At 44.8% G+C, this 20,605-nt stretch overlaps 1 protein-coding gene across 2 annotated transcripts in view; it reads right to left on the reverse strand.

The window, feature by feature from the left end:
• Nucleotides 1-1,869: 1,869 nt before the first annotated feature.
• GGA2 (golgi associated, gamma adaptin ear containing, ARF binding protein 2) overlaps nt 1,870-20,605 on the reverse strand; it is a 38,761-nt gene continuing 20,025 nt past the window's right edge. Inside the window, exons 9-18 of one of the 2 annotated variants that reach the window (XR_008294522.1) lie at nt 19,960-20,041; nt 16,002-16,127; nt 15,178-15,300; nt 14,406-14,434; nt 13,904-14,037; nt 12,261-12,418; nt 9,466-9,635; nt 8,441-8,551; nt 6,596-7,897; nt 1,870-6,504 (exon numbers count right to left, since the gene is read on the reverse strand). Coding sequence is in view for 1 of the 2 variants with exons in the window: in XM_027043030.2 (XP_026898831.1) it covers nt 7,787-7,897; nt 8,441-8,551; nt 9,466-9,635; nt 12,261-12,418; nt 13,904-14,037; nt 14,406-14,434; nt 15,178-15,300; nt 16,002-16,127; nt 19,960-20,041 (1,044 nt within the window). In the remaining variant the exon portion in view is untranslated. Of the gene's footprint in view, nt 7,898-8,440; nt 8,552-9,465; nt 9,636-12,260; nt 12,419-13,903; nt 14,038-14,405; nt 14,435-15,177; nt 15,301-16,001; nt 16,128-19,959; nt 20,042-20,605 lie in introns of both variants that reach the window. The other variant, XM_027043030.2, reaches the window with a different exon arrangement.

A 20,605-nucleotide genomic window follows, 5' to 3' on the forward strand; every position in this document is an offset into this window, starting at 1 on the left:
ATTGGGAAAGCCTCTTCTTTAAATATTTGGCAGAATTTAATGTGAAGCCATCTGCACCTGGACATTTGTTGAGAAGACTTTAAATTATTAATTCAACTTCTTGTTATAGGCCTATTCAAATGTTGTTTCTTTTTTTTAATGTTTATTTATTTTTGAGAGACAGAGACAGAAAGTGAATAGGGGAGGGGCAGAGAGGGAGACACAGAATCCAATGCAGGCCCTGACGCGGAGCTCAAACCCACGGACCGTGAGATCACGACCGAAGCTGAAGTTGGGACGGTTAACCCACTGAGCCACCCAGGTGCCCCGATGTTCTATTTCTTCTTAAATCAGCTGTTAATTTGGGTCTTTCTAGAAACTTGTCATCTCACCTAAGTTAGCATAAAATTGTTCCTAACATTTCTTTATAATCCTTTCTAATTTCTATAGAACAAGTAGTGATGTCCTCTTTTTCCTGAGTTTGGTAATTTGTCTTTTGTTTTCAGTCTCCTATCATGAACCATAAAGTGTTCTTAGCAGTGGAAATCACTCATGGCAGAGCAAGATTGAAGTCACCTGGGTGCTTAACATCATATGGACTGCATATGGGCCCCAATCTACCTCAGAGGTTCTTGAATTTGAGAGAATTATGAGTTAACTCATCTCTCCACAAGTTAGGCATGAAATCCTAACCCCCAGTTCCTCGGTAGGTGACCTTGTATCGTTGCAGATGTAACTAGTTAAGATGTCGTACTGAAGTAGGGTAGGCCCTTAATCCAATACTATCAGCATCCTTATAAGATGGTCACATGAAGACACACACAAGGAGCACACCACATGACCATGAAGGTAGATTGGAGTTACACAGCCACGAGCCAAAGAATTCCAAAGATTGTTGCAAATCACCAAGATTATCTGACAGGTTTCAGAGTGTACATGGCCTGATTATCACACTTCTAGCCTCCAGAACTGCCAAATTTCTAAGTCATCCAACCTACAGTACACATTTTTGCAATAGTCCCAAGTAACTGATTCAGAGACGTATTAGGCAATTGGTACTCTGGGCTTATCCATTTCTTGCAGCTGATACTAATCTTAATGGCTATGGAGGGGATGGTCAGATTCTATGAAAAGCATCAACCTTTTTTGTAGCTTCTGCAAACATTAGGTTATTAGTATCATTAGCAAAATTTTATTGGTTTCCATGAGAACAGGAAAGGCTGTGAAATGAACAAAGTGACAAAATGGAAGTGACCACAGTTACAGTGGCAAATAAAAGAAATCTCAAATAAGGTGATTTGAAGAGAAATAACACCTACAGTTATAGAGAATCTATTGTGTTGGGCATTTTCTTGACTTGAATAAATCCTCATCAAAACCTATGAAATAGATTTTTTTTTAAACTTTTTAAACATTTATTTTTGAGAGAGGGAGAGAGAGAGAGAGCACAAACAGGGGAGGGGCAGAGAGGGAGACACAGCATCTGAAGCTCCAGGCTCTGAGCTGTGGGCACAGAGCCCAATGCGGGGCTCGAACTCACAAACTGTGAGATCATGACCTGAGCCAAAGTAGGATGCTTCACCGACTGAGCCATCCAGGTGCCCCTCCCCACTCCGCTATGAAATCGATTTTTAACATTTTTACCATTGAATAACATAAAAACTGAGGCCCAGGGATGTGGAGTGTCCTGCACAGGATACTACAGGTGACAAAAAACTAGAAACTGAACCTGATTCCAAAGCCCATCCTTATTTCACTGTACCATGCTGGGCTGCCAGAAATAAGGCAGGAGGGAGAGGGGTGCTAGAGAAGACAAAAGCATGTTTGGGCCCGTGGGAATGGAGCCAGTGGGAGGGAGAGGAAGGGAAATACACAGAAACTACCAGGAAATTCATGTGCCAGTTTTAATACCCAGGACTTTCAACATATAACTGACTGATCCCATCTGCTGTCAGGACAGCAGAAAGCAGGGGCTATTCTTTCTTCTACCAAGCAGTTTGTACTGATTATGGCATTTCGGCAAGCTATATCATTACATGGGAAGGAAAAAAAAAAGCAAAGTACAGTTCATTGACTTGAACATGCCAGAATTATCTCCAAGGACAGATGAGGAACCAGTAGCACTGTCTCCTAGAAGGGTAATCAGGTGGAAAGACTCTCTACGCTTTGTTTTAAGTTTGAAAAACATTGAGCGCAAAAATGATTTTTCAGCCCAGATATTTTAGAAAATGCATATAAAATTTAAAAAGAACTCATTTGCAATTCTGTGACCCAAAGACTTACTAGTTACTATATATGCATACATATACCAGGGTAGTTTAGTTTTTTTGTTCAGAGTGGAAGAGCGAGTGAGAGCGCATGTGCGAGTAAGGGTGAAGGACAAAGAGAGAGAATCCAGAGTAGGCTCCATGCTCAGTGTGGAGCCTGATGCACTGCATCCCATGACCCTGGGGGATCTTGACCTGGGCTGAAATCGAGTCAGACACTCAATGGACTGAGCCACCCAGGTGTCCCCTGGGGTTGCTTAGTTTTAAAACTGGGGTCATGACAAAATATAAAAGCGCGTTTTCCCATTTAGCAATAGTTCAAGGGCAGCTTTCTTCCCCAGTAGATTGCCACAGCGCCTTATGGTAGACAGTTCATCCACTACTACGAATCCTGTCTTCTTTAGCTAAAACCCAGTTTCATGTGGTGTGGCATTGCATGTGAATGACAATTCTTCAGCCTCTTTGCACCTAGGTGTGGCCCTGTTACTAAACAGCCAAGAAGATGTAAATGGAAATATCACATGAAAGTTCCGGGATACTTTAAGAATATCAGTTTTCCTGTATTCCTTCCTCCCCTTCCTTCCTGTGGCTTGGAATATCAGCCATCATCCTGTAACATGACATTGAGAAGCATATCCTTGAGTGAGGATTTAGGAGTAGCTGGAACCTGGGTTCCTAATCACTGTCATTACTAAATATTACCAACATTGGTTCTGGACTATTTCTGGCCGCCTTTTAAACAAGGAAATAAACCTTTCTATTTAGGCCACTATAGTATCTCTTTATTAAACATGCTGCAGGTCATTTGCTTTTATTAGGAATAAACAGTGAATGACATAGAATGCCTTTTTCTACATCTATTATTGAGCTGACCAAATCATCCAGTTGAGCTATTAAGGTGGTTAACAGCATCCCCAGAACACGCTTTATACAGTGTATTCTTTCAATAGGACTGCCACTGGCTTTAGAGTATTTTGCCCATGCATTCAAAAACAAGAACAGACTAAGTTATCTACTTCAAATTTTGGTGTCTGGGTTATAAATTTTGGAATGCACAGCTTTGTTTACCAAACTGAATGTTTTGTAGGAAATGTGTTCATCCTTAGTTTCTAAGTGTTCTGTTATGGATTTAATCTTTTGACTAGACTTGGGGGAGACTTTCAAAATGGCGAGAATCCCTTGTGACTAGGTCTAGGAGTATGGTTTCCTATAAATATTTTTTGCTACCCTTCTATCCTTGATGTTCAGGGTGTCTCAGTATTAATTTGAAACTCACCAAGGTTTTAAACATCTGTTTTGTTAGTTGAGGAGGTGAACTTACAGTTATAGGTAAGTCACCTCTGTTCATGTGCTGGAAATCAGGTGGACAGGCTAACAGCAAACATGAAGTCTCTGCTAAGTGCCACGTAGCACTGTAGTCACTTTACATACATTAACATTTAATTCTCAAAAAAGTTCTGCTCTCCACAGAGGAGGAATCTGAAGAGGATAAATTACTTACATGGCTTCTTAGAGGCAGCAGTGAAGCTAAAGGGTGGAATCACAACCGAGGGCTGCCTTAATTATTTCAGACTGTTTGGGGTTTCAGAAAACCTCGAACATTAAAATCCTAAGTATCCGGTGCCTGTAACATGGCAGTATGCTTTTACAATGTTAACTCTTAAAATCCTACTGTTACCTCTGGAAGTGGGATGAAGTATTCAAGAATCAAAGAGCAGAATGTTCACACTTTTTAAAATGCAAGCTTTCAGGGCAGCTGGGTGGCTCAGTTCTCAGCTCAGGTTGTGATCTCATGGTTTGTGAGTTCAGGCCCTGCTAGGGATTGTCCCTCTCTCTCAAAAAAGAACCTTTAAAAACAAAGCAAAATGCAAGCTTTCTTGGAATGAACATGGTATAATTGGGAATGCACTGGACAAGGGGAAAAAGGGCCGGGATTTCTTCATTCCAGTGGACATTAAATGCAAACCCTGGACCTTAAGTGCCTTACCTATATAACGAAAATCTTGGCTCATCTCACCTGAGGACCCTTCCTTTGTCCTACCTGGCCCCACCTCTTTCCAGACAGAAAATGTCAGACTGATCTTTAACACCACCCCACCGCCACTAAAACCCCACATGGCTACCACTCCAGGACCCTCTCCTACTGTTTTCTTCCAAAGAAAACAAAACACCTAGTTGGAAGAATTTTATATTTTTGTGTTGGGTCAGCATCTCCTACATTGGATATACTTGATTTGTAGACACTAGTAATCAAGCACTACTGGTGTTTTAGAATATTACCTTTGCTCTCTACCCTGAATGTTTGGTCTGTAAATTTACACCATTTTTAACAGGTAATATTCATGTTCTGTTGTTGTCATTTACCCTGTTTTCAACATTTACTATCTCCATAGCCCATTTATGCTCACAGATAAAGCAGGCTTCTAGCCTAGTCTTAAATTCACTGAAGAGATAAAAGGAGAGGAGTGGCCTCCTAAAGCTATGGAAAAACGTGGCATTATCAAAACATGAAAGGACGATCTTGTGGCTGAGAGAAGTGCTCATTCTCGGCAGAATGCAGAAAGGCAGGAAGCACACAAAGTTAGAGAAGAGTTAAGAGCACTCAAGCATTCCATTTGATTGCAAAAACTTTTAGAGCATTGGGAAGCCATTCAGGATTTTCCAGCCCGGGATCAAGTGGCCAGATCTGTTAGAGCATTCTGGTGGTGGCAAGTGTAATGGTTCAGAGATCTGAGAGGCAGAATACTGCACCCCCCATCCCTCAACCCCCAAAAAGCCAAATCAGGGCAGTGACAGAGTGAAGGCAGGGGAGGGCATGATGTAGGCTTTAGCAATAGACTGGACAAGGGGCGCCTAGGTGGCTCAGTCGGTTAAGCGTCCAACTTCAGCTCAGGTCATGATCTCGCAGTTCGTGAATTCGAGCCCCGCATCGGGCTCTGTGCTGACAGCTCGGAGCCTGGAGCCTGTTTTGGATTCTGTGTCTCCCTCTCTCTCTGCCCCACCCCCACTCATGCTCTCTCTCAAACATAAACATTAAAAAAAAAAGAAAAAAGAAATAGACTAGCCGAGACAAAAACTACTGAGTGGCTATAGATGCAGCAGGAATCAAGAATCCATGAAGACTCAGACAGGTGCTTTCAAATAAAAGAAAATGTAGGGGGAAAGGGGGAGGAGTCTGAGGTAACAATGAAAGCTACAGATAACCACTGATGAATATGGATCTGATGTCAGCAAGGAGGTAGAAGCTTGAGACAAGGTCTAAGCCCATCTAGCGGTTAACTGCCCGGATGTGCTTAGAAAAGTCCTAAGGACTAAATCCTGGGGACATCACATTTAAGGGATAGAGAAAGAGGAACAGTCACAGAAGTAAGTCCAGAAACGGGGGAGCAGGATCCTGGAGGGGTTCAGGATAGGGGAAAAATACTGCTCATCAGTGCCAAGTCTCCACCCAATATATCATGGATTTGTCTCCCCACTAGAACGGAAGATCCACGAGGGCAGGGGTTTCTGGCTGCTACTCTATCTGCAGTGCCTACAAAAGTGTTGGGCTCCCAGTAGCTGGTCAACTACTTGTTGAAGAAATGAAGGCTGAGGCCTTCAGTAGTCACTGAACTTGATAAATAGAAGGCACTGATGATAACCAGGCCACTTTCAGGGCACCCCTGCCACACACACACCCCTATCCTGTTCAACTCTGCCTAACCACCACTGGGAGTCGGTCTCCTGGAAGACAGGATGTTGAGACACACAAGTTCGCCAATGAACTAGGGGATAAAAATCTTGTGTGTAAGCCTCATTCACACATTTTGCTGGAAGTTGTGTCTGGGCAGACATCATCATTATACTGGGTTCCTCTTAAAGACTTTATGAAATAGCTAGAGCCTAGAAAAGTTATACAGAACATCTGAACATGCAAGTAATTTTAGATTAAAATGAGTCTTATGGGAGAATGAAGAAGTCACTCATCACTTATCTGTTTTAGGAATTTTCACATTCGCTTAAAACTCAGCACAGCTAGATGATCTTTTACAGCTCCCATGCCCACCAATTAGCGCTGGCAAAGTTCTAACTATACGTAGAAGTTGACAGCTCCAACCGGCAAGTACCAGATTTTGTGCTAAAGAGCCCCAAACAGGGCCTTGCAGTTTCTGAGGTAGAATCCTGCCCAGACAGGTGAGCTGCTTGGGATCTCAAAGTCCTTCATCGGGCTCTATCGGCGAGGCACAGCTCTCTTCTCCCACCGACCAGCACAGCAGGACTGTAAAGGACACCCAGTGCACAGCAGGTGCTAAGAATGGACTATAAACATGAATTTTTCCTTCAAACCATAAACATAACAAAAAATCCACCTCTCTTTTCCAGCTTTGTCCAGACCCGCAGGGCCTTGAGTTCATCAGGTTCCACAGCATGAAGTCTCCCTACTTCCTCTATAGGCAACGGTGCCCTTTAGGCTGGTCGTCTCTAAATGCAACAGGCTCTGTGTCTCCTACTTTACTCAAAACTCCACAAAGCGTATTTGCTACATGGGTATTTATTCAAGGACTTTCTATATTCAGTTCACCACTTAAATCACTGCTAAGCTCTTTTCAGATCTATTTGCATCAGTCCTTCATCTTGGACGGTGAAGTCAACAGGCAAGGGTGAGCCTGTTAGTTATGGCTGACAATGACTGGCACGGCGTCACAATCAAAGAGCTTGGAGGGTAAATGCTTGTGGAGAAACAGGATGAGAATGGAGAGGAGGGTCCTGAGTAAGGGCCCAGACAGGCTGCCCCACCCACGGAACCTGAGGCCTGCATTAAGGCCTGGGATCTGCTTTCCCCTCTGCCCTGGAAGGTCCTCTCTGGGTGATTCTAAGGCACAGTGGTGAAGGACATGCTTGGCCCACTAAGCGTGGTCCTCTCGTCTAGTGGCAGCCCCTCGCCTGGAAAACAGTGCAATAAGCATTCCATTTAGAAGATCTTCTCAAAAACAAGCAAGCAGCATTCTCTAATGGAAATGGAGACAAGGTCTTTCTTGGAAGAGAGTGCCCCAGAAGACACTCTCTGTCCCAAGACCAACCAGGTCCCTTTTAAGGTCCCTGAGAACAGCAGCCTGGGAGCAGCCGAGACTTTCAAAGGCTGACAAGGCACAGAGTGGATGGATGGAAAGAGAACAATACACAGAAAAAACACAACACAACACAACTTTGGCTTATAAAACCTCCAACCTGAGGCGGGGACATCAGTGTCCACCCACATGCAGAAACAGATGATTGTAGCAGATGGTTGTCAGAAATGCTTTAGCATTTCCCCACACTGCCCACACCCCAAGCCCTGTGCTACCCACCCCCACAACCCCCCACAACACACACACACACACACACATACACACACACACACACACGTAGTATCTGCAGAATAAGTCAGAGGTTGGGATCCAGAGCCTGACGTCGGGATAGAACTCTTGGCACTCAGCACTAAATCACCGTGATTAGTCCTATCTAGACAGCAACATTCACACTGGCCTAAGCTCGAGCGGCAGGGTCTGTCTCGTGAAAAGTTAGGCTGCACCCAAGACTGCCAGGTCTGGAAAGTCTTTCACTTCTCCTACTTCGCTGAAAGGCTGTCCGCCCTGGTTGAATGTCAGCTTATACCGTAACCGGATGGGCTCCTGGGCAAAGATAGAAGATGTTAAATTAGTGGGGAGAGACACAGACCAGCCCAGAATTAAGAGCCTTTACCCACCCAGTAGTCACCAAGGAACAACATACGTATGTAAGCTCCACCCCAGTGAGACCTCCCAACAACTGTATGACAGGAACACCTGGCCGGGACCCTTTGGGACGACAAACACGAGGGAAGCCAGTCATACATCCTGGGAGCACTCCCACACCTATGCAGTCCTGAGGTGGACCTTGACTTGGAGGCCAGCTAAGGAGGACGGGCAGGCCTCACACTTTCAGATGACTCCAGGATACTAGGGGGAGTCTGTATCACTCTCTTGGTTCCCAGCTATGGCCATCCGGTCACAGATCCTCTTTCAATAAGCCCCGAAGGAAAGCAGACTCAGTGAGGAATATTCCACCACCACTCCCAACCAGGGACTTTAGAGCAAGACCTAAATACACATCTCTCAACCTACCACATTGTCTCCCTAGAGTTGAGGCCCACCCCCTCACCCCATTCCCTTGCTAGCAAAAGTGCCAGAACATACTTTGTGTGGATTGTCAAGCAACAGCATCTGAGAGATCACAGCTGGAGGCATCAACGGACTGAATGCAGGGAGCTTGGAGCTGGATGCCGGCTGCAGCTTCACTCTCATAGACTATCGGGGTTGGGGGGGAGGGGGCAGAGAAAAATCCAACATCTAACTGATTCCTAATCAAGTACAGTGTCAAAGAGGGAGATGAGGTAAATGGGAAAACTTGACCTGTACCCACCACCTGATTAAAGGGTCCAAAAGTCCTTCCTTTCCATAAATAGAATGTACAGCTGGCTTCCAAGAGGCAGCATGAGGAGCTAAGGCACATCTTGGGCTGCATTCTCATTCTGCCTCTTACTAGCTCTGTGATCTTGGGCAAATACTTAACCTCTCTGAGCCTTGGACTAGAAATTTATAAAATAGAAGTAATAGTAACACATGTCCCACAAGATTACCATGAGGATTAGAGAATGTATGTCTTTATTTTTGTCTACCTTAGATCTTTACTTTTAGGACATTCCTCCCATGTTCACTGTGATGCTGGTATGGCTGTTAATCAGGGGGCCCAACTTCCCATGAAAAGCAGTGGATGAAAGATCTTCACTGGCCAGAGTACCTTCTATTCCTGAATACAAGTAACCGGTCCAAGTTGTGCAAGTAACACCAACAGGGTGAATCCTAGCCCTTTCTTGGGTACCCAATATGCATGCCTCGTGCTAGGGGTAAGTTTCCTTTTGAGGTAAAGAGGTTTAAGGACTATGTAACTCTGGAGCTGCTAATAGCCATTTCCATGCTCTGTGGAGTCTGTCACAGAAGATGCTCCAAAGAAGAAAAGTCAAGAGGTGGAAAGGGATTCTTAAGGAATCGTTTTAAGATTTTATCTGGATTCGGACATATACTGAAGTCAGATATTCAGAGACCTCCAGTTAAATAAGCCAATAAAATTCCCATCTTAAACTACTTTCAAGATGGTGTCTCTTACACGTAACTAAAGCTTTATTGAAAGAGTCAAAGGAGCTGGCCAGCAGAGGACTCACCTTCGGCACAGCCACTTGAAACATGATGTCCCAGACAGGCTGGGTGGCAGTGCTCATCATGGTCAATAGCAACACCTGCACCTCTGGGTGACCAGGGGCCCCGGTCTGGGAAAAGTGGAGCAGAATTCTGAATCCGTTCCGGTCATACACGATGAGAGGCGGTAGGCTGCCTGGTAGAGAAGGACCGAACCGAAAGGGTTAGCACGACTGCAAACTCGCCAACAGCCCGGCCTGAAAGAGACGTGCGTGTGGTTATCACCCAGTGCTACGCCTTCTCCAGTCAACGCAGCTCCGAGACTTACCTCCTTGGTCCCAAGCTTTCTGCGCAGCCACAACCCAGCCCTCACTACTTCTAGCTGGATTCCTAGAGCCCGTCAAACTGATCTCTCCCACCATCCAGACATCTGAAGCTCATTACCAGTTGGAAAAAAAAAAAAAATGAACTTTTTTGAAGGAGATAGACTAAAATACTGTAAGAACACTAGAGAAAATACAGAATATCATAAAGAATGAAATAATAAAAAAAAAAAAAAACCCACCATTATTTCTACCCAGAAATAAGCATTGCTAATAACATTTGGGCCTATTTCCTCCTCATCTCTTTTGTATGACTACATACACACACGCTTCTTACATTTAATTTTACAAAACTGTAAAGATGCAGATTTCTTCAAATCAGTAGGTTTAATCACATTCCAATGGAAATCCTAACGGGATTTTTTAAATTCCATTAAGAATTGATTCTAAAGCAAATGGAGGGGAGGGGGGTAAATTCAGGAGTCTATCCATTTAAAGACAGGGAGTAAGGGCTATTTGCATCCATAAATACTCAAAAGCACAAAACTGAGAGAAATGTAAAACAAAGAATGCACAACAGACCCAAAAGGGGAATTTAACATGTTAGAGCATCTGTTTCAAAATCAGTGACTGATTCACCAAGTGGCAGACAACTATCTAACCTGGAAAAAAATTTTTTTAATGTTTATTTATTTTGAGAGAGAGAGAGAGGGAGAACGAACAAGGGGGGGGGGGGCGGAGAGAGAGGGAGACACAGAATCCAAAGCAGGCTCCAGGCTCTGAGTTGTCAGCACAGAGCCCAACACGGCTCGAACCCATGGACCATCAGATCTTGACCTGAGCAGAAGTCGGATGCTTAACCGACTGAACCACCCAGGCGCCCCTGTAAAAAATTTTTTTCATGAAAGATCTTTACCTCATGCCAAACATCACTCATCAAAATGCACGTTCTATAGTTTAAAAATGAGACTATCAAAGATTTAAAAGACTGAAAACATTCTTGAGGCTAGGGGGAAAGAGGCAACCTTTCTGGAGGGATCTTGGTTATGCAGAACAAAATTTTAGATGTCTACACCCACATTTCAAAGAATATATCCTAATGAACTAATCAGGAAAATTTAAAACAATGCGTGTCCAAAGATGTTCGTTGTAGCACTGTTTTTAACAGCAAACAACCAAAAACAACACAACTAGAAATAAAAATTATCCTTCAGAAAAGAATTCAAAAACTGAATGATGGTACCATGATTATACGTATGTATGATAACATTTAAAAAAATAAAGGTTTTGAGTGGCCTGGGTGGTGCAGTCAGTTGAGCGTCCAACTCTTGACTTCCACTCAGGTTGTGATCTCACGGTCATGAGATCAAGCCCTGTGTCGGGCTCTGCGCTGAATGAGGAGCCTGCTTAAGATGCTCTTTCTCTCCCTCTGCCCTCTCCCCAGCTCTCGCACATTTGTGCATGCTCTCTAAATAAATAAAGGTTTTGAAGAACAATCGAGAGCATGAAAAAACGCTATGGCTTATGGTAATAATGCACGCTGTAAAACAGTCTATATATACTGTAGTGCCAATTTATTAAGAATATATATGTACATGGCTAAAACAAGAAAATACATTAAGGTATGAATAGAACTTCCGTTTCCGGGTGAACAGTACGATTTCATTTTCTCTATTTTTTCTGAAATTTCTACATTGAATATGTATTTTCTCACTTTTAATTTTTCAGACATTCTTTTGTAATAGTTTCAGATTTACAAAATGTTACAAAATGCAAAGAATTCCCATATGTTAACATTTTACGTAACGACAGTACAATGACCAGAATCAGGAAACTAACATTGAACATGTATTATTTTTAAGTTAAAGTACGTCTTGGAAGGGCTTACCAACTGTTTAAATTCCTATGCCTGTATCCAGGGCTCTTTGCAATCTGACCCCAGCACACTGAGCCACAGGAGAGCCATGTGCCCAGAGAGAAGGGCCTGCGCTTGATTTCTAAAGACCCTGGGTGTCTCCTGCTCACATGCCAGTGTGCTGACCCTATGCAGTCACCTTACTTACTGGGCCTGCTGTTCCTTTCCTTTGTAAGGAGGTAACCTCTGCTCTCCTGCTCTAATGAGGACCCCTAATGGAAGAGGACCACCAGCCAAGTCCTTCCTTTCCTACTAATCCCACCTTTTTGGAGTTATTTCTGCCACACTTGACATTCCCTTCTTGAATTCCCAATGAGTGAGCACCAGGTCTATAAATAGAATCAAGCCCCCTAGTTAGATTCTGCCTGCCAATAGCCTTCACCTTTAGTGTCAGTCCCAAGACAGAGAAATCTTTATGAAAAATAATAGGTAAAGAGACTATGAAGCCACCTCCTTACCCTCTGCCCCCAGGCCTAATCTCTACCACTCAACTTCCCCAGTTTCAGAGCCACCTCCTGCCAATTCACAGCAGATAAAGCTGGCCATCTAATAGCAAGGGGCGGGGAGGTGAAATTGTACTTACTGGGTTTAACAGACTCCAAAGGGACAAACACTTGAGCCAGAGGTGTATTCTGGGAGGATGGGGAAGAAGACAATGGGCCAGCTTCCCAGGACCAACCTGGAGAGGACTTAGTGCCGGGGGGCACTTCCTTAGGGATACTCTTCTGTGGAACATAATTCCTGCCAAGAAATTAAAAAAAAAAAAAAAAAAGTATCAAGACTAGCAAAAATTGTAGACAATTCTGGGAATCTGAAGAACGAGGTTAAGGAAGGGGAAAAACAAGATAATATGTGTGTCTGTGTGTATTTTAGAGAAATAGGACTCTAGACATGGAATTTAACCTGTGCTTCAGTCTTCTCATCCGTAAAATGGAAATAATTTAGCATCTACTTCATGGGGCTGTTATCAGAATTAAATGAGAAAATGTATGAAAAACACTTAGTGGGCTGTGTGCACATAATAAGGACCCAATAAACTAGAGATGTTATTAAGATAACCAAGGTTGCAGCTGTCAGGCAGCCTCTGACAACAAGCCGCTCAGTCAGGTTACCTTTCTTGTACGTGACCACCAGAGTAACAAGAGCTGGGAAGAGGAGAATTCCAATTTTACACTGACCTCTTCATTCACACTTCATGACTTTGTCCACTGGGAACGCAGATTGCAAAATTTTTACTACAAAATGAAAACTCCAGTCCAGACAGAAGCAGCCCACCCAAATCAGGAAGACTACTGGCCCCCTGTTGAATGGTTAGGAATAAACGGAAGGAAACCCTCCAGGGGTGCAAACAAGAATGAGCGCCCAGCACATCTCTGTTGCCACCCGGGCCCTGTGCCTCTACCGTGGACACGGACGCACTCAGGCCATCTGCAAGAAGGCAAACCGCTCCAACCTTTGCAGAGGCAAACCAGCCTGTCTGTGTGTTTGCATCCACACCCTAGAGCACCTCTAGTTCTAGGAATTTGTACTACAAAAGCATTCCAAGTGCCTCCAAACAGAAAGCTGTGTAAATACCCGCAAGAGGGAAATGACTAAATATGTGTACACTGTATGCACGTGAATTATTAAACTATAAGAATGAGCCAAAGTTATATAAGTTGATATGCACATGTACCAAAGATGTGACATGAAAAAAACCGCACTGGAGGACAGGTTGTCAATTATGAGCCCATTTGTGTAAAAATAAACAACATGCTGCGTTACTACACGCATAGAGAGAGAAGCAAAAAAGGAGCATTCGATATTGTCTTTAGGCAGTGATTTTCGAGACTTTCTACATTATCTATTTGCCTAATGATCAAATTTTGCTCAACTTCAAATTACACTGTAATGGGGGGGGGGGGGGGGAGAGCCCATGAACACCAAAATCAGCAGCAGCAGCATCTACTGCTGCTACACCTTAAACCAACCCCCTTTTCAGAGCTCCTGACCAAACTATGTCTTTTCCTCTGACTAGGATAGGGAGTCAAAGGACAAGGGGAAAAGTACATGTTGAACACTTGGCAGAAAGGAAGAAGCCCTTCCAGGGAGGGAGGTCCCTGGCCGTCTTCAAGTATCGTCCCCGTATTCTGGCACGCTAACCCTGCCCTCTGACCCAGCCCCATGGAAGTAACATGAAGTGCACATGGGAGCCACTCTTCTACTGTCCTTGCCCACAAGACTCACAGAGGCCCTGGACATGGCTGTGGGGAGAGGAGATCCAGCAAGTTCTTTTCTGCAGAAGGGCTCTGAACACCACCACCCGGCAGTGTGCTGGCAGTGGGATTCCTCTTTTCCTCACAGCAATTCTGACCGGCAACCTGTCAAACCAGGAATGGCTAAAATAAGGCCAGAGTATGAATGATCATGAGCCATGGTGACACCATGCTTACAACATGTCCTGGGGCAGGAGAAAGAAAGGGCAAGAGAACATACAACTCCTGATCAGACCTTCAGTAAACTGGAACCTGGATACCGCTAAAGGGAGGAGGAGTATAAGGAGAGGGAAAAACATGTCTCTTTGGAGGTCCAAGCCAGACAGTACAGGCAAGGACGAGGCTTTGGACCTCCAAGTCCACAATCGCCACCAGGCTATGCTGTAGCCCCTTCCCCCATGCCCAGGCAGCACTGCCCTCATGAAGGTAGGTTTAGGGACCTCCCCTCCAGTCCCTAGGAAGAGATGCCTTACCTTGTCAGCAACTGGAGCATCACTGAGTCCTGTAAGGAAGAAACAGAAAGATGCACACCAGTAACTCTATCTGACAGCAGCTGGAGATCGAAGTCATGTTCACCCTTTCTAAGACATTTAGAAAAGCCTAGGCAAAGCAGATTACCTAAAATCATCCAATTCATTCATGGCAAATCTGAGATTAAATGCAAAGATGACCTGTCTGAACTTCCCAGGACAGGAGTCCCCACCTTATTCATTCGGAAGATGTTCTAAGACCCCTGGTGGATGTTTGAAAAGGCGAAGAGTACTGATCCCTACATATACCATGTTTTTTCCCCACACAAACATACCTGTGATTCAGTTCAATTTATAAATCAGACACAGTAAGATAACGAAATAGAATAGCAATGTACAGTAGTAAGAGTTATGTGAATGTGGTCTCTCTCTCGAAATTTATTATACTGTACTCACCCTTCGTCTTCTTGTGATGGGAGATGATAAAATGCCTACGTGATGAGATGAAGTGAGGTGAATGACATAGGCCTGTGATGTAGCTCTAGGCTACTACTGACCTCCTGACCATGTATCAGGAGTAGGATCATCTGCTTCCAGACCGCGGGGAACTGGAGCCGTGGATAAAAGGGGGGGGGGGGGGGGGAGGGGGCGGGCACTGTATACCCAATTCCCTCTGAAAACAGGCATATTCTCCCCAAGGAGGACCAGCTGACTCGCTCTCCCTGGGAGTCAGGACCAGTCTCTGTGCCTGCTCCCCCTAAACACCTTCCCTCACCTAAGGCTGCCAGGTCCTGGTGAAGCAAAGATGGTGCCACAGTCCCAGCCTGCTCAGATCCGCTGTCCACCTCCAAGTCAATCAGAGGGCAGTTCTTCATGCAGCCTGCTGGATTCTGAAAGACTACGAAACAGTTAGGAAAATATATCAGAACGAGAGCAAAGAGTCCACTTAATGCCTGTCAGCTTCCCACGGGCCTCCTCCCGATCAAAAGACATCACGTCACCCCACTCAATGCACTTCCGCTGAATGGCTTCATGTACAGCCTGAGCTGGCCTGTAGAATAGGAAGCAGCCAGAGGACCGCCTTCCTACCCACAGCGGTCCGTGTCCTCCGCTGATGGTCCATTCACCCTGGCCAGCAACAGCCCTTCTGAACACAGATAATCAGCATCACTGGAGCGCTTGATAAAAACACCCCCATCCCCACTCCCAGCCAAGCTCTAAGCAGGCTTGATTCAGCAGGTCCCAGCTGGAGACCTAAGAATCTGCATTTCAGCCAGTATTCCGGATGATTCTGACGCAGGTAGCCTAGCCTGCTAGGGACCACTGAAGAAGATCATTATTTTGGTCTCTAGCTCTTATAAATAAGCATTTATGACCTGGGTGCAATGTAGCCATCTGCTTCTGTGGATAGCCAAAGTGAGGGTCCAGCCTGCCAGTCACTTTGTGATGGCACAGGTGGCAGGGGCTGGCGATGTAAATCCAACTCTCAAAGGAAAGGGAAAAAAGGGCAAGGCCTCTCATTTCTATACCATAACCCAGAATATTCTGAGGATCCAGTTCTTCTCCAGGATCTGCAGGATGTCAAGGCAGAAAGCATACCTCTGGAGACAGGTAGGTCTCCCACCGAGCTGGTCACTGTGTTCCCAAAGATGACACGGCCCTCCATCACCTGTTTGTACAGCAGAACTCCCTGGGTGAGGAGGTCATTTGCCTGGAGAATCTCAGCTGGAGGAGGAAAGAGGATAGTCCCCCTGGTTTAGTTACCAACAGTCTCAGTCTTTTTTAAGTCATTCCACAAAGCAGCCACCCATGGCTTCACCAGGTTCAGTACAGCCATACCCCTGCCCCCAGACCCTGTGCTAAGGCCCCTAGCAGACCTAGGTGCTCAATCCCTGAACCCCAACACTTCTAGTTCTCAAGATGCAGAAGGAACCAAATTTCTTCACCTCCTTTCCCAATACCATACAACATAACTGCCAACATGATTGAAACATGATTCTTTCAACTAAGGAATTGCAACTTTAATTTCTTTTTTTTTTTTTTTTTGGTGATGAGCACTGTATATGAAATAAAACTTTAATTTTATTTTTTTAAGTTTATTTATTTATTTTAAGAGAGCAAGCGTGTGTGCACACATGTGCAAGGGAGTGGCAGAGAGGGGGAGAGAATCCCAAGCAGGCTCTGCACTGTCAGCACAGAGCCCAACATGGGGCTTGATCTCAAAAACCATGAGATCATGACCTCAGCCCAAACCAAGAGTCAGATGCTCAGGGCACCTGGGTAGCTCAACCAGTTGAGTGTCCAACTTTGGTCCAGGTCATGATCTCACAGTTCATGAGTTTAAGCCCCACATCAGGCTCTTTGCCATCAGCACGGAGCCTGCTTTGGGGCCTCTGTCTCCCTCCCTCTGCCCCTTCCCCACTCACACATGTGGTTTCTCAAAAATAATCACTAAAAAGAAAAAAAAAAAAAGTCAGATGCTTAACCAACGGAGTCACCCAGGTACCCTAAAACTTTATTTTTTCTAAAACTTTAATTTTAATTAAAATTAAAAACTGAAATGGTTTTGTCAGTGTGGATATGAATATTAAAAGAGTTTTATTGGTACTTTATTCAGTTATTGGAAAGCTTTTAAGTGTATAGGGAACAAATTGGTACATGAATCTACATTTGCACCTGTAAATTTCATAGAGTCTAAATAGAGATCAAGTATTACTGATGAACACTTGGCATACAAATTGAAATGTCGTAAGTATAAAATACACACTGGATTTCAAAAACTCATAAGCATTTCAGTCTACTAAACAGTGTCTCCTGAGAGACAGAGAAAGAACTGGCAGCAGGGTTGGGGCTACATGTAACACTTCGGGCCACAGAGCTAGACTGCTGATTCTCAGGAGTGACCAACTATTTCCTGCCATTTTTCTTAACTGTGGACAGGGGCTGCAAACTGACAAGGGGTTAAATTCACGTGGCAAAATGTTTTATTTTGCATGTGCAAGTTGTTTAAAATTTTAAATTTGATTGTCTTTCAGCTCACTCCAATCAGAGAAAATGATGGGTTTAGACAATAATCACAAAGAGACAACCAAAACCACAGGCCTCTTGAAAACCACCCATGAAGTGTTCTTGCTCCCCAGCTCCTCCAAGTGAACCTGCATCTACTCAAGCCCCCATCCAATTTATCATGAATATTAGGAATTTGGGGTGCTTGGGTGGCTCAGTCGGTTAAGCGTCTGACTCTTGGTTTCAGCTCAGATCATGATCTCACGGTTCGTGAGTTCGAGTCCCACATCGGGCTCTGTGCTGACCGTATGGAGCCTGCTTGTGATTCTCTCTCTCCCTCCCTCTCTGCCCCTCTTGCTCACTCACTCTCTCTCTCAAAATAAATAATTAAAAAAAAAAAACTTAAAAAAAGATGTATCAGGAATTCATAAGAAGTATCAGATACAGAAAAACATATTAAATGTCATGGAGAATGCCATCAGAAAACCAAGGCCCAGAAAAATTCTATAGGTCAAAGAACATGTTCTTCATGTAAGAAACAAGAAAGAGACAAAGAATGGAGGGGCTATCTATTAAAAAAATAAAAAAATTTAAACAAAGACTGGACGAGGGGTGTGGGTGGCTCAGTCGGTGAAGCATCCAACTTCAGCTCAGGTCATCATCTCACAGCTCATGAGCTGGGAGCCCTGCATCAGGCTCTGTGCTAACAGCTCAGAACCTGGAACCTGACTCGGATTCTGTGTCTCCCTCTCTCTCTCCACCCCTTCCCTGCTCACGCTCTCTCTCCTTCAAAATAAACACTAAAAAAAAATTGTTTTTAAACATAAAAAACAAGAAAGAGACAAAGAATAAAAAGAAAAAAAAAAAAAAAAGACCAAAATGGGGCACCTGTGTGGCTCAGTCGGTTAAGTGTCCGACTTTGGCTCAGGTCATTATCTCGCGGTTTATGAGTTCAGCCCCTCGCGATCAGTTCTGTGCTTGATAGCTCAGAGCCTGGAGCCTGCTTCAGACTCTGTGTCTCCTTCTCTCTCTGCCCCTCCCCCACTTGTGCTCTCTCTCGCTCTCTCAAAAATGAATGTAAAAGAGAAAAAAAAAAAAAAAAGACCAAAGCGGGGGGTGCCTGGGTGGCTCAATTGGTTAAGCATCCAACTTCAGCTTAGGTCATGATCTCATGGTTCGGGGGTTTAAGCCCTGTGTCGGGCTCTGTGCTGACAGCTTGGAGCCTGGAGCCTGGAGCCTGCTTTGGATCCTGTGTGTGTGTGCCCCTCTGCCATTCACACTCTGTCTCCTTCTCTCTCTCAAAAATAAAATAAACGTTAAAAAAAATTTTTTTTAATTAAAAGAAATTTTTAAAGTGTAATTTCTAAAAAAAAAAGACTCTAGAAATATCATCAACTACAAAGTATGGTTTTTCTGAGTCTGATTTATTTATTTGTCTTTTTATGTTTTTTAATGTTTATTTACTTTTGAAGGAGAGAGACAGAACGCGAGTGGGGAGAGGCAGAGAGAGGGAGACACAGATCCGAAGCAGGCTCCAAACTGTCAGCACAGAGCCCGATGTGGGGCTCCAACTCACGATCCGTGAGATCATGACCTGAGTAAAGTCGGTCGCCCAAACCCACTGAACCACCCAGGTGCCCTTCTAAGCCTGATTTAGAAGAAACAAGAGGCACCTGAGTGGCTCAGTCAGTTGGGTGTCCAACTTCAGCTCAGGTCATGATCTCACAATTTGTGAGTGAGTTCAAGCCCCATGTCAGGTTTTGCACTGACAGTGGGGAGCCTGCTGCAGATTCTCTGTCTCCCTCTCTCTCTGCCCCTCCCCGAAACTAAACACACAAACAAAAATTTGAACAAGAAATGCGGGGGAAGTTAGCAAGAGATGCTAGAGAGAGAAATGCCCAGGGAAATCCGAACACTGAATAGTTGATCACCTTAAAATGTTTGGAATTTGCTTCAATGAGAATAGGTTTGGGGCAGGGAGAGAGCAGTACACATGAACAAGATGAAAAAAGATGGGCCATGAGCTGTTAATTGTTAACAATAGGTGAAAAGCACATAGGACTTATCCTACTATTTCCCTTTCATGTTCTGCAATTTTCCATAATAAAAAGTGTAAGATGTTTTAATACCTTTGCACAGGTACTGAAATTCTCCACCGTCTCTACCATTATCCCTTCTGCTCCTCACCAGCCTGCCTCATTTAGGTTGGCTACCCAGCCCGCCAACTCAGGTCGGTGAAACCTTCAAGATGCTGCTGTTTCCCAGACTTCTGTGGACCTGAGCCTTCCTTCTAGCATCGCCCTCTTGCCCCACCTACAGGGCACGTTTCCACCTCTTCTTTCAAACCTGCTGACGGTTGCTTGCTCAAGCCTAGGCTTTCCTGGGAATCGCTTCGAAGCCAACACAGGACATGCCCTTCCAAAGCCCAACTTCCGTAAAACCTAAAGTCCATCTTGTCTTGTTTCTGGCACCACCGCAGCCCCGCAGTAAGGAGCACGTCTGTTCTGCCTCTGGTGTACCGTCTGTGCCTAGAGAAACAGAACCGCATTACCGAGTGCGTCATCGTCATCTGTGGTGTCACTCGCCAGCCGGAACAGGGTGGGCCGCAGCTTTTCACACCGTTCGTACACGACCTGAGTGAACAGAGCTTGGTTTCACCACACACAGCAAGGGCCCACAGCAAGGCTCTAGGTGCCCCCAGTAAACAAACAGCAGAGTCTGGGGCTGCAGAATTCTTAGGCTGTCCCAAATGCACGACTGCAGGTTTGAAGTGACGTGGCCACTATAGTGTCAGAAAAAGTTTGGGTTACGGTTTCACGAATTTGTAAACTCACTAAAAAGAGGAAAGACCTCAGAAAAGAATCCACGTTCTGAGTGTGTATGGCATTATCTCTTCTCCAAGCTCCCAGAAGAGCTTTAACAATGGAGTGACTCCATATGGAAGCCCTCCGTGACTACCCTGCTTTAAAACTAATATCCAAACTCCCCATCCAACTTCCCTCTCCAACAACCCGGACTCCCACTGCAGGCTCTCCCAGAGCTAAACCTCATTCCCCACCAGGACCGTCTGGGCAAGCTCATTCTCCTCCTCCCAGGGAGAGTGCTCTGGACAACTGCACCCCCCACACGCCACGTGTTGAGGAGGACACGCAGCCTCTGCACATGTGAGGCTTCCCTCCTTGCAAGGGAGCTCAGTG

Source organism: Acinonyx jubatus, chromosome E3 (assembly GCF_027475565.1).
Source record: "Acinonyx jubatus isolate Ajub_Pintada_27869175 chromosome E3, VMU_Ajub_asm_v1.0, whole genome shotgun sequence".
Classification (NCBI taxonomy): domain Eukaryota; kingdom Metazoa; phylum Chordata; class Mammalia; order Carnivora; family Felidae; genus Acinonyx; species Acinonyx jubatus.